The 14,055-nt window shown below is 41.4% G+C and overlaps 1 protein-coding gene across 3 annotated transcripts in view; it reads left to right on the forward strand.

The window, feature by feature from the left end:
- Nucleotides 1-14,055, forward strand: part of LOC107799667 (serine/threonine-protein kinase TOR-like) — a 42,414-nt gene that overhangs the window by 24,795 nt on the left and 3,564 nt on the right. For all 3 annotated transcript variants that reach the window (XM_016622808.2, XM_075218013.1, XM_075218014.1), the window contains 19 exons: nt 3,505-3,614; nt 3,695-3,868; nt 3,967-4,032; nt 4,127-4,195; nt 4,296-4,406; nt 4,575-4,715; nt 4,832-4,960; nt 5,067-5,226; nt 5,356-5,570; nt 5,945-6,151; nt 6,919-7,032; nt 7,110-7,313; nt 7,603-7,683; nt 11,958-12,032; nt 12,117-12,183; nt 12,283-12,443; nt 12,597-12,770; nt 12,853-12,981; nt 13,112-13,195. In XM_016622808.2, the coding sequence (XP_016478294.2) occupies nt 3,505-3,614; nt 3,695-3,868; nt 3,967-4,032; nt 4,127-4,195; nt 4,296-4,406; nt 4,575-4,715; nt 4,832-4,960; nt 5,067-5,226; nt 5,356-5,570; nt 5,945-6,151; nt 6,919-7,032; nt 7,110-7,313; nt 7,603-7,683; nt 11,958-12,032; nt 12,117-12,183; nt 12,283-12,443; nt 12,597-12,770; nt 12,853-12,981; nt 13,112-13,195 (2,471 nt within the window). The remainder of the gene's footprint in view (nt 1-3,504; nt 3,615-3,694; nt 3,869-3,966; nt 4,033-4,126; nt 4,196-4,295; nt 4,407-4,574; nt 4,716-4,831; nt 4,961-5,066; nt 5,227-5,355; nt 5,571-5,944; nt 6,152-6,918; nt 7,033-7,109; nt 7,314-7,602; nt 7,684-11,957; nt 12,033-12,116; nt 12,184-12,282; nt 12,444-12,596; nt 12,771-12,852; nt 12,982-13,111; nt 13,196-14,055) is intronic.

A 14,055-nucleotide genomic window follows, 5' to 3' on the forward strand; every position in this document is an offset into this window, starting at 1 on the left:
TCCAGGGCCTGCCTCCATACCTTCAATCTCCCATTAACGCCGCCCCGCGTCTCATCAATCAGAACTATGTCATTAGCGAACAACATGCACCATGGCACATTCCCTTGAATATGGTGTGTCAGTGCGTCAATCGCCAGGGCAAACAAAAACGGGGTGAGTGCAGATCCTTGGTGTAACCCCATAACCACCGGAATAAGCTCTAAATCACCTCTCACAGTCCTAACCCGAGTCGTAGCTCCATCGTACATATCCTTTATCACCCTAATATAAGCTACCAGCACACCTTTCACCTCTAGGCATCTCACCATATGCAATCCCTCTTCTTATATCCTTGTACTGTTCCACCAACCTCCTGATAAGTTGGATAGCTTCCGTTGTAGAACGACCCGGCATGAACCCAAACTGGTTTTCTGATATAGACACCACCCTCCTTACCCTCCCTTCCACCACCCTCTCCCAAACTTTCATGGTATGACTTAGTAACTTGATACCTCTGTAGTTGTTACAATTCTGAATATCACATTTGTTCTTGTATAGTGGGACCATCGTACTCCACCGCCACTCATCTGGCATCCTTTTCGTCCTGAAAATAACATTAAACAGTCCAGTCAGCCACTCCAAGCCTGCACTACCCACATACCTCCAAATTCGTCTGGTCCGGTCGCTTTGCCTCGACTCATCTTACGTATCGCTCCCACGACCTCTTCAACCGTAATACGCCTACATTACCTAAAGTCTCGGTGACTCTCGGAGTGCTCCAATTCCCCAAGCACGATGTTTCCGCCCCCTCTTCATTCAGAAGTTTATGAACGTACGACTGCCATCTTCGCTTAATTCGGGCCTCTTTCATCAATACTCGACCTTCCTCGTCTTTGATGCATGTCATTTGATCCAGGTCACGAGCCTTCCTCTCTCTCGCTTTGGCCAGCCGAAATAACTTCTTATCCCTACCTTTGCCCCCTAGTTCCTCATACAGCCCACCTTTGTTCGCTCTTCTCTGCTCCTCGTCTGTGCTCTTTACTAACTTAAGGTAAGCCGCTTTCCTTGCTTCCACTTTACCTTGGACCACGTCATTCCACCACCAGTCACCTCAGTGCCCGCCAGAGTAACCCTTCGAGACCCCTAACACCTGTCTCGCCGCCTCCCTTATACAGTCCGCCATCACCGTCCACATAACGATAACGTCCCCACCACTCTTCTAGGCTCCCATAGCCGTCAGGTGCCCCTCCAACTCCTGCACATTATCCTTAGTCAAAACTCCCCACTTGATCCTAGGTTGACCCCGTACAAACCTCTTTTTCCTTTTTATCAAGATACCGACGTCCATCACCGGGAGCCTGTGTTGTGTCGCGAGGTTCTCACTCAGAATCACCTTACAATCCTTGCACAACCCCCTATCACACCTCTTGATGAGGAGATAGTCAATCTGAGTCTTAGCCATCATAGTCTGGAAAGTAACGAAATGCTCCTCCCTCTTCGGAAAAATACAGTTCACGGTCACCACCTCAAAAGCTCTAGCGAAATCCAACAGTGAAGTACCACCTCCGTTCCTAGCCCCAAAGTCGAAACCACCGTGCACCTCGCCATAGCCACCAACAGACGACCCTCCCTATATGATCATTGAAATTCCCTCCTATAAATATACCCCGCACCACCTCATCCAGCGCCTCCTAGAAGCGCCGTTTAACCTCCTCATTCAAGGCCGCTTGCGGTGCGTAAGCGCTAATGACATTCAAAGAGCTCCCTTCAACTACTAACTTAATCGCCATCAATCTGTCATTCACCCGCCTAACCTCTACCACTGACTCTCTGAGCTCCCTATCCACCAAAATACCCACTCCATTCTTGCCCTTCACGCTTCCGGAGTACCACAATTTATACTCGTCTGCATTCCTCGCCTTCGATCTTACCCGCCTAGTCTCCTGCACACACGCTATATTGACCTCCCTCTTCTGGAGAATCTTCGCCAGCTCTATAGACTTACGCGTCGACGTCCTTATATTCCACGATCCAATTCTCAACCTACAGGAGCCCTTTTCCCCTTACCCCCTTTGTACCTTGTCCCACCCCCGACCCTTGCCCTACCTCCCTCGCCACCGCCCGCCCGCCCTCCTCGAGGACATGACCCTACTCTGCTATTACAAACCACAGCCGCTATACCTATGGAAGTCTAGGGAAAAAAATGCCAATACGGAACAAGGGAACACACAAACAAGAGACTCGAAGGGAACAAATAGTAACCACATGCCCACTTACTAGACTGACTAGACTAGTACGATTTACTACTTCAACAAATTAATTAACACAGGAGACAGAGAAACAGGAGGCGGAACGTACCAATTTCCGCGAATAGAACCGGGACTTTTGACTTGGTATACTCCCGATGCTGTGGAACCCGACGTATAGCGGCTGCTCTGCTGCTTTTGCGCGTGCACCTCCCTACCGTCACCGAACAACCACAAAAATGATACATGCAACACACACACACACCCCGAAACCAAGAAAAATATAGGAGGACCGGACTGTCACCGTCACCAGCGGCAGAGAAATGCGGATATGGTGATGACCTACTTGAAGTCGCCGGCCCAGTCGGGTGTCGCCGGAGGATAGCGACGGCGCCAAGAAACGGAGGCAGAGAAAGGTATAAAGAAGAATGGTATAAAGAAGAAGGAGCACCGGAACAGGGGGTTGGGAGTTGGGACTACAACCAGAACTACAAAGAAGAAGGAGCAGTGCCAGCGGTGGGTCGGTCGCCTGAAAAAATCTGCCGCTAGGGTTAAGAAAGGGGAGAAGAGAAAAGGGGGGCAGAGAGAGAGAATAGGGAGAGAGGAGAGAGAGGGAGGAGGGGGTGGTGCTTACCTAGCCTGCTCGTCAACGCCGGTGCTGGCGCTGGAGGGGTTCGTCGGTGGAAGTGACGTGACTAGCTCAATAATTTTTCAGTTATAAAAAAAAAACTAATATTACTGTTTATTTCTGTTGACCCTAATCTCTGTTTATCTTCGAATATTCAGGTACTATAATTGTTTTAAAAGTAAATCCTACAAGTCTGCGCAGGACATCTATGAGCCAGTCGTTCTGTAGTATGAAAATCAAATGTTCTACTTGCCCAATTATTGAACTTATTTGATCCAAGTGGTAAATCGTGCTAGATCTGAGTTTTCTTTCAAAGAATATTGATCTTTACTTTTATGATTCCTCAACTGAAAAAAGGTAAATTCCCAAGGTAAATGATTAACCCCCTCTAACTACCTGATGTAATACTTACATGGTTCTAGGGGATAATCTCTTTCATGCTTTCAGGGGAGGCTGTTTTGTCACTTGTTCTTAAATTGCTTGGTGGCTTAAATAAATGCTAGTGTAGGCCCTTGGAATTTAGTTACGTTGTAACATCAAGTTCGTGTTATGCTTCTGGTTATTGTTGGAATAGTGAATATTATTTGTTACTGTATTATGTGCTATTAATTTACTTGATGATGATCTGTATCTTTTCTGTGTTTCCTTAAGGGCGTATGCGATGCCTTGCTGCTCTAGCTCGGTGGGAGGAGCTTAACAATCTTTGTAAGGAATACTGGACGCCAGCTGAGCCAGCAGCTCGACTGGAAATGGCACCAATGGTTTGTCAACTTATATGTAATTACTAAGAGTTTATATAGTTTCGATAATCAGTAGTGAATGCATGTTTGGATTGGTTTAGGCTGCTAATGCTGCCTGGAACATGGGTGAGTGGGATCAGATGGCAGAGTATGTTTCTCGGCTTGATGATGGTGATGAAACCAAACTCCGGGTCTTGGGAAATACTGCTGCCAGTGGTGATGGAAGTAGTAATGGCACCTTTTTCAGGGCCGTTCTTCTAGTTCGGCGAGGGAAGGTAGTCTTTCATTTTCTCGCTCATTGATTTGCTTTGTGTTGTGACGTGCTCTGCTCTGGTGTGAGTAATGTTTGTACTTGCCTTCATTCTTCCATCAGTACGATGAAGCACGTGAATATGTTGAAAGAGCAAGGAAATGTTTGGCGACCGAGCTCGCTGCACTGGTATCTTTCTTCATCTGCTCGTATCCTCACTTTATAGTCATTTGGTGACGATTTTACTGCAAAAGTCTTGACAGTTCTCAGTTGATTTGTTTAGGTTCTTGAGAGCTATGAGCGTGCTTACAGCAACATGGTCCGTGTTCAGCAGCTTTCTGAATTAGAAGAGGTGATATATATTGTTTTTACTGTTTAGTCTCTTTAATTAAGTTATTCCTAAATACTATGCTTTTAATGATCTAATGATTTGTTTTCTTCTTTCTAATTAGGTGATTGAATACTGTACTCTTCCTATGGGAAACCCTGTTGCTGAAGGAAGAAGAGCTCTTGTTCGCAATATGTGGAATGAGCGCATAAAGGGTACAAAAAGAAATGTTGAGGTAATATCAAATTTCTGACAATGGGTGAGAATTATTTTGGATGTATATTCATGGTCTTTTACATTTTCAATCTGAGCAGTGCTTATGTGAGCTTTCATTATTCTCAAATTCATGGCATCTTACAGAAGTTCTTCCTCTGTTATCTGCAACATATTCTTATTTTTGCAGTTTTGGCAAGCACTTTTAGCTGTGAGGGCACTTGTATTGCCTCCTACAGAAGACATTGAAACATGGATCAAGTTTGCATCACTTTGCCGGAAGAATGGCAGAATTAGCCAAGCTAGATCTACATTGGTTAAACTTTTACAGGTTAGTAATTTATCCCTATGGGTTGTGGACGGAAGTGTGCTTTATTTTGTGGCTTATCTTTCTTGTTATTGCTCTATTTGTGCTTTGACTTTCTATGATTCTTTTTTGTCCTGCAGTTCGATCCAGAATCAACTCCTGCAACTGTGCGGTATCATGGTCCCCCTCAGGTGATGCTAGCATACTTAAAGTACCAATGGTCACTTGGCGAGGATCATAAGCGAAAGGAAGCCTTTGCTAGGTTGCAGGTATTGCATTTCAAAGATAAAATTACAATCACATACCTGTCACAAGACATAAATATCATGATCTTTCTTCGTGGTCTGTCTCATGTATTTAAATATGATGTCGAAGGACCTTGCCATGGACCTCTCAAGAACAGCAGCTCTTCAACCAGTAATGCAGAATGGATTAGTTGCTTCTTCTGGTGTGCCACTTGTTGCTCGTGTATATCTCAGACTCGGCACTTGGAAGTGGGCACTTTCTCCTGGTTTGGATGATGATTCTATACAAGGTAAAGCGTGAAGACACTCCACTCCCCTTCTCAAAAAGAAAAGATAATAAGGCTTTCTTCTTGGTGGTGTGACATCTTAATGATATCATATCTAACTTTTGTTTGTTTGGATAATATTGTCTTTGACAGAAATTCTTAGTGCATTTAGAAATGCTACTCACTGTGCAACGAAGTGGGGAAAGGCATGGCATACCTGGGCACTTTTCAATACCGCAGTGATGTCTCATTACACTCTGAGAGGTTTTGCGAATATTGCTTCACAGTTTGTTGTTGCTGCCGTAACTGGTTATTTTCACTCTATAGCATGCGGAGCACATGCTAAGGGTGTTGATGATAGTTTACAGGTAATTTGTGTATCTACAGCTAATTTAATTCAGTTGTTCTTAGAAGACTACCTTGTGTGATGTTGAGGCATCGTTGGTCTGTCCTTGCTGCTAAATGTCCTTTTTTTAGCTTAGTGTTTGCTTAGCATTTTGTATCCTTGCAGTGACATGGTGTCCTTTTCTTACTGGCTTCTTGCTATATTTTAAGCTCATGCATCTTTTGGACAAGTTCAGCTGGATCAACGTGTTGTATTGAATTTAATTTTCAGCCCTGAATCATAGTTGCCTTGTTTGTTATCCAGCAAGCCTTCCTATTAGATTCACTAATGTTCACCATTGACTTTTCTGTTACATTATAGTTTTACTTTTCTAATGGTCGTGTTTCTGAGTTTCAGGATATTCTTCGTCTTCTTACTTTGTGGTTCAACCATGGAGCTACTTCGGAGGTCCAAATGGCATTGCAGAAAGGATTCACACATGTTAACATCAACACATGGTTGGTTGTGTTACCTCAGATTATTGCACGGATACATTCAAATAACCATGCTGTCAGAGAACTGATACAATCCTTGCTAGTGCGAATTGGACAGAGTCATCCACAGGTATTTGCTAGATATTTTCCACATAGCAAAATTTTTGATTTTGCTATCTTATCATCACTATTTTCCCCGTGAAATATATATGCTTTTAATCCCCACCCCCTACTTTATCCCTCTTAATTTCTCCTTTAACGCGTAATTGTGAATGGCTTGTGTACTAACTACTATTCTTGGGTCAATTTATTTGATATTTGACCTTGTTATAAGCTATTGGAACATAGACTAACTATTCTTTAACGGGAAGACCCCCCATGAAGGATCCATGGCTTAGCGAGCTACCATGGTTATTTATGCAGCTTTATAAGAGTAATAAAGATAGATTATAAATGGAAATGATCTAAACAGTGGGACAGCATTCTCTTCACAGAAGAGCTGTACGAGCAATAACCTAGTTCCTATAAAAATCTGTCTATGCAAATCAGCAATTGTACTTAGGCAACACTATAATAACAAGTGCGGTCTTACTAAATTGTAGAAGTGCTGGACATGCACATGCACATGCAAATGAATGAACGTTGAGAATACGTAGTATATCAGAATTAAACTTAATAATGTGAAAGCCTTGAGAGGGTAACAATACCATTGCACTCAAGTTAGGAGCAAAGTATCATGGCATGTGCTTATAAGTTATTTTAGTGGTCAGACACAAAGGACTTTATTTCTTTGTTCTGAGCAAGTCAGACTATTGCATCTCTCTAACCTCTTGTGGTTGCCTTTATATAGTTCTTCTTAATTGTCCAATTTTTAATATATGTGCACCTTTTCTGCAGGCTCTTATGTATCCGCTTCTTGTGGCATGTAAGTCAATTAGCAATTTGCGCAGAGCTGCGGCTCAAGAAGTGGTTGATAAAGTTAGACAGCACAGCGGCGTGCTCGTTGATCAGGTGATCTAGAACTGGTTTACTGTGATAGTTTGATGGTTTCTGTATGTATTGTTCTGACTTTTGGCATGATTTTGAAGGCCCAACTTGTCTCAAAGGAGCTTATCAGGGTTGCGATACTGTGGCATGAAATGTGGCATGAGGCACTGGAGGAGGCCAGCCGTTTATATTTTGGCGAACACAACATTGAGGGCATGCTGAAGGTGTTAGAGCCTCTGCATGAAATGCTTGAGGAAGGAGCAATGAGGAACAATACCACTATAAAGGAGAAAGCATTCATCCAGGTGATTGCTCCTAATTAAAATGTGCTTATGTTCTCTCTATTGTGACAGACATACTTTAACAATGTTAGTAGATTCTCCCTTCGTTTCCATTTGCTTTTCCCTGTGCTTGGGTGAATCTGCCGAAGCAATGATATTGGTTTGGCTAAGCTTGAGCCAGTTACGGCTAGATTCTGTGTATGGTGTTTCCTTACTATTAGTTGTGTGTTGATTCCTGGACTTCATTAACTCACTGAGAACACTCGTTATTTAACGATGGATTGAACTAATGGATAGAAACATATGTTTTCAGGCATACCGTCTTGAGTTGTTGGAGGCCTATGAATGTTGTATGAAGTATCGGAGAACTGGTAAAGATGCTGAATTAACACAGGTACAGTTTTGACATTGGCATCTCTCTTGTTCTTTGCCTTTTAATTTATTTATTTGTATTTCTTTTTAACTTTGTTATTTTGTATTTTCTATGTGATGAATGCTAGTGCAAGTATCCAAAAAGTTTTTTGAAATAACTTTTGTCTTAATAATTTGGATGATGCATTTTGCAATTTTAGGACAGGAAACTAATTATGATCCTTTTTGTTATGAGAGGTCCTTTCTGTTAGCAATAAATTGGCTACAGAGACATGCTCTTACTTCTCCTAGAATTCCTGAAGCTTAAGTTACAAACATACAAATACGGCTTGAAATGGAAAGTTTTGAAACTAGAAGGAAGATGTAGAAGAGTAGACGCCCGAAAGGAACCCACCATCTACTCCTCCACAAACACGCTCAAGGGAGAAAAAACTTCTTGAGTACATGCCTGGTTGGAAGTTTTGTCCTATGGGGTGGTGGATCATATTAAGTTGTCCTCAAATAGGCAGCATGAGCGTGGAGAATATCGGGCTTCAATGTCCTGCAGCTAGGAGACTTCACATTTCTTATCTGATTTGCTAACGACGATGAAGCCCCGAGCCGTGAGTATTGACACATCTCTTTGACTCATTCAATTATTCCAACTTCAAAAACTGAAAAAACTTCTTGACTACTTGCCCAATTGAAATTTTTGTCTCATGGGGTGGATCATGTTAAGTTGTCCTCAAATAGGCAGCATAAGCCTGAAGAATATTGGGCCTTGATGTCCTGCAGCGAGGAGACTTCAAATTTCTCCTCTGATTTGCTAACAATGAAGATGCCATGAGAGTATTGATGAAGACTAGAGATGGATACGGGAGAGTAATTTCTGAAGTCCGAATGATTGAATGAGTCAATACGGTGCATTGATTAAAGATCAACAGAAGAACTAGTGCCCATCACAATCACCAGAGTCTAGCACAACACACTTGTGCTCTTTAAATTTCTTAAAGAGGGTGGGAGATATGTGGGAGACTCGTGGATGTTCAATATGGTGTTTAGATTTCTTCACGATGGTGGGAGGCACGCATTTCATGGATGTTCAATGTAACATAGCTGATATGACTAGGGTCAGAATTTGTGAAAAGGTGGGGGTGGGGATTGAGAACTAGGGTAGAGACTTTGGTTATATTTGAGGTCTAGGGGAGGGAGAGGTGAAAAGAAGGATGATAGGGGTGGGAGACAGGAAAGGAAAAAAGGTAAGCAAGGAGAATCTTTTACTTCTGCGGAAATGGAGTTTAGGTTGAAGACAAATAGTAGAATTGTGGGGTCGTCTAGATTTCTTTTGATAATCGTGGTGTCCGAGCCAACTTGCGCGCACCTCGACTAATTCCACGGGATACCTGCTACCTCCCGCTAACAAAAGGTATCGGGTAACTCTGACCACCAAGGCTTGGACAGATGAGAAGAAATCACCTAGTGTTTTTGCCTTCGCTAGAATTTGAACCTGAGACCTCATGGTTCTCCCAGTGTTATTAAAAGCGCTTGCTTCTCACTTTAAGCGAGGAAGCGAGGTGAGGCGAGGCGCGACGCAGGGTTAGCGCTTTTCTGCTAAAAAAGCGACTCACATTCAAAAAGCGTGCGCTTTTCTAGCTTAAGCGAGAAGCGAGCAGGTAGAAAAACCGTGCTTAAGCGAGTAGAAGGCATCAACTAGGGTTTTTTTTAAAAATTTTTGGCAAATAAACCATCTGTGAACAAACAAACATACGCGACTTCTTCTCTAGCGAACTCCAGCGACGACCACTGCTGCTCCAACGACTTCTCCAGATCTCGATAAGTTTCTTCAACTTCTTCTTCTTCTTTTGTTCTTCTTCTTCTTCTGATGATGATGATGGATTTCTTTCAATTTTTTTCACTTTTTAAGCGCTCATTTTGTGCCCTAAATGCCTTCTTCTTCTTCTTCTTCTGTTATTAAAAGTGCTCTGTTTTATGCTGCTGTATGCTCCGTTTTTTGTTTTCTGCAATTTATCAGTGAATTAATTGTTTTTTTTTGGTTGTTGATTGTAGTAAATTTAATTTGATTATTCAATGGCATCAAGCCATTTGCTTAATATGTTATTTTTAATGAGTCCTTAGCCATTTATCTATGCCTATTTTTTTTTATTTATGTGTTAAATTGCGATTCACATGAAAAAAGCGCGCGCTTCGCTTCTCGCTTCTGTGAAGCGAGGCCTCGTCGCTTTTTTGCGCTTAACACTTTCCCAAACACTGGGTTCTCCCTTACTTCATTGACCACTAGGGCACACCTTGGGTCCGGATCGTCTAGAATTTTGAAATGGTGAGAACAGAAGGATCAAGAAAGAGGGAGAATAGACATTCGTTCCCTTGGATTAGTGAATTGGCCTTGAGAAGTAATCTAAGTAGTTCACTATTTAGACTAGTCCTGATCCAATTAGAAAACTAAAAACCCATAGGTCCAGATGTAAAGATCCAACCTTTTCTCGAGTTGAAGAGGTCTGTTGTAATGATGTCGGTATTCGCTATTGAGATGCCGAAATAAGCTCGATAGTGTTAGATCAAAGTATCGAACAACAATCCACTAGGGGAGTAGGGTGGAATATCGAGAGTCGACACACTTGGAGGGCTTTAAAGGGCTTTTCTCAAAAGAAAAAGGATTTCACATCATGAAACACACTCGTCAGCTATAATTTGAACATTTATGTGTATAGGGTTCCCAGTAAACTAACAACAACCACCTAAGTAGCGTGGACTCTTCGATTTTGGTGCCGTCCCCGTCCCCGTCCCCGTCCCGATACGAGACGGGGACGGGAGCGGGAGCCGGATACGTTCCGGATACGTTCAACTGACTTCAGACACTTTGACCGGAGTCCATCGACAAATTTGGGAGAAAAATTGCGATTTTGATTTCTCAAAATAAAAAATAAACAGATTTAAGTTATGAAAAATGGCATACCTTCAATATTGTAGTATTTTTGCCTCATATTTTTGGAGAATGAAAGATTGAATTCTACAATATTCATGTAAGTTTTTCACAGAATATCTCTCAAAATTTACAATATTTTTATAGCTCTTTTTCTTATTATTTTGAATTTTCTTAGCCGAATCCCCGCATCCGTATCCATATCAAGATCCGCACCGCCGAATCTTAAAATTTAGATTTTGCCGAATCCGATGCTCGGATCCGTCCCCGTATCGGATACTCGCACCCGAGTCCGAGCAACTTAGACAACAACTTACCTAGTGTATTCCCACAAGTGGAGTATGAGGAGAGTAGTGTGTACGCAGTGAAGGTAGAGAGGCAAGAAAAATATCCGGTTTAACGCGAGATAGCAGAGCAGAGTTGGCACAATATGTAACCCCTAGGTTATCAGTGTCGATGAAGAGGATCATTCAATGCTGCTACCGGCACTCGTTAGTTCGGATTGAGTAGCGTGAAGGAGATAATAGAAGGACCCATAGAAAGTAGTTCCGTCTTTTCAGGTCCTCCAGACTTGAGACGTTGAACCTCTTAATATTTGCAAGAAATTACAATGGGGACCACGACTTCCACCTCTTTGGAGTCACGAAGACCGACAATAGCGTGAAACTTAGAGGTCTATTGAAAAAGGCTCCCCCGCGTCTGATATCAACGATGTTAGGAAAATGAGGCCCATTTTGGGGAAGGCTTGTCCTTTCTCCAGTTCAGTTTGTAAATTAGCATCAACTTCTCTAGGAGGCACTCCTACTTTATTTATTTTTCGCAGTTTGACTTGGCGAGACATGAATATATAAATTTCTAGATGCACTTCTTGTTTGTGGATCACTACTCACCTAAGAATAGTAAAAAAAAAAAGTTAACATGAGAAGATTTATATGCCCCTGACGGTGCATATCTTTATATGAATCTTGCATCATTACTTTGCTGCCAAAGCAGAAGCTTCACATGGACCTGGGAGAGCCAAAAGACTCAAATCTTCCCATGGCCGAAAGCTCTGCAACATGCTGGTAGCTTTTGATCCGGTCCTAAACTTGAGTGAAGTAGAATGTGTATTGTTGCTCATAAGTAGCCGTGGTTATGCTGCTCAAGAATTGCAAGGAGGAAGGTCCCTCAAGCTTTCTCGCATCTCCATTAACTTGGCCATAGCAAAAAAATTCTCTTTTTTTTTTCTAAGTATTTTATTTCAAAATGAAATCTTCATGTTTTGTCTAGTTGCGACAGAGTATATTAGTTTTCTATTTTTTTTTCTTCTGACAAGGTACTGTAGACTTTATACTTAACAGTCCATTATCTTACAAATCAAATTCTCATCTTGCTAGGCTTGGGATCTCTATTATCATGTATTCAGGCGGATAGATAAGCAGCTTCAAACACTCACAACCCTGGATTTGCAGGTAAGCAGCATCTTATGTTTTGTTATTGGTATCAGTCATGTTGCACCATTTTCAAAACTAACGTTATTTTAATTTTCATGCCAGTCTGTTTCCCCCGAGTTACTGGAGTGTCGAAATTTGGAACTAGCTGTTCCTGGAACTTATATAGCAGGTACATTTGAGATTATTACTCGGACTACGGTTAAGCCAGTTTTGTGACATGAGTATTAATACTGTGGCATTATATCAAACTTCAAAATTTTCATCTCAGATGCACCAGTGGTGACAATTGCATCATTTGCACCCCAACTTGTTGTAATTACATCCAAACAACGGCCTCGAAAATTGACAATCCATGGGAGTGATGGAGAAGACTATGCTTTTTTGCTCAAAGGGCACGAAGATCTGCGCCAAGATGAACGTGTCATGCAGGTTAGCAATTGGTTGTGTATGGTTATGCTTTGTACAGGGAGGCTGGTTCGGAGGATTCTGCTACCTCTGATTCCTAAACATTTGGTGAGGCTTTATTTCTTTCTTCCTTCAACCTAGAACTAAAAAATACAACGGATTTATGCTATGCACCAGTTGTTTGGTCTGGTTAATACTTTGCTCGAGAATTCAAGAAAGACTGCAGAGAAAGATTTATCAATTCAACGATATGCTGTCATTCCATTGTCCCCTAATAGTGGACTGATAGGATGGGTTCCAAATTGCGACACCTTGCACCAGCTTATTCGAGAATATAGGGATGCCCGGAAGGTTTGTTTAATCATAGAGCTTTTCCTATTTGAAAGAGACTAGTGTTTCTGTCTAAATGTTGTATATTCTTCCAATTTTACAGATCACCCTAAATCAAGAGCATAAATTGATGCTGAGTTTTGCACCGGATTATGATAATTTGCCACTTATTGCTAAGGTGGAGGTGTTTGAATATGCTTTGCAAAATACTGAAGGGAATGACTTATCAAGGGTATGCATTTTATGAAAAGTTGAAAACTACTTGACTTTCAGCCTATTGCAGTAACATCTTTGTTAGATAAATATTAGCAATTTCGTTCTGTTTATTGTTTTCCTAAGGTATTTATTTTTGGGTCATATAGGTTCTTTGGTTAAAGAGTCGTACTTCTGAAGTCTGGCTGGACAGAAGAACAAATTATACAAGAAGTTTGGCTGTCATGAGTATGGTATGTGATCCTTCTTTTTTCTAAAAACCTTTCTTAAAGCTTATTCTCTGTTCAGGTTCGAATGAGAACAATGTTTCCCTGTTTATTTATTTATTCTTTTCTTCAATGCATTTTGTGGGGGTGGGTTTGCTATATGAACAATAATCTTTTTTTCTCTCTGGAAAAACAGGAAAGTAAATCAATTGACTTGTTTATCAGCCTTGCGTAATACTATAAAACAGGCTAGCGCTGGACAACCGCTTTACTTGTTTTCCCTTTTTTATTTGAGAAGAGGACACTGGGTACGGGGGGCTAAGGTCTTTGGAGGCATCTAATCGTATGTCAGAATTTAAATGCAACCATTGCCTTTATATATGAAAACACTACTTTGAGCCCGTTTGGCTTAGCTGATTTAGAGTAGCTGATAAGGATTAGGTGCTCAAAAACACTTTTAAGTGCTGAAGTTGATTTAAAAAATAAGCAGTTACGTGTTTGGATAAACGTGCTGAAATTAATAATAAGCAGCTGAAGAATTGGGTATATGAAGAGTTCTGTTTTAAAAAGAAGTATTTCAGGGATAGAATAGTAAATATTTTGGTCAAACCTAAAGTGCTTATAAGCTGAAATTTGATAAGTTGAGGGAGACCAGCTTATGACTTTTGGCTTATTTTTGGCTTATAAGCACTTTTAATTTTACCAAATGCGTAGATAAGCGAAACAGTGCTTATAAGCCAGTTTGACCAGCTTATAAGCTTGGCCAAACACCCTCTTTGTTATGGAATTTCATTTGCAAATATTTGGGTTGACCAAAATTATTTTACAACAAGGCTTATGCAAAGGAATCACACAAATTTTGCTTTCATATACGCTGCATTTATATG

Source organism: Nicotiana tabacum, chromosome 7 (genome assembly GCF_000715075.1).
Source record: "Nicotiana tabacum cultivar K326 chromosome 7, ASM71507v2, whole genome shotgun sequence".
In the NCBI taxonomy this organism is placed as follows: domain Eukaryota; kingdom Viridiplantae; phylum Streptophyta; class Magnoliopsida; order Solanales; family Solanaceae; genus Nicotiana; species Nicotiana tabacum.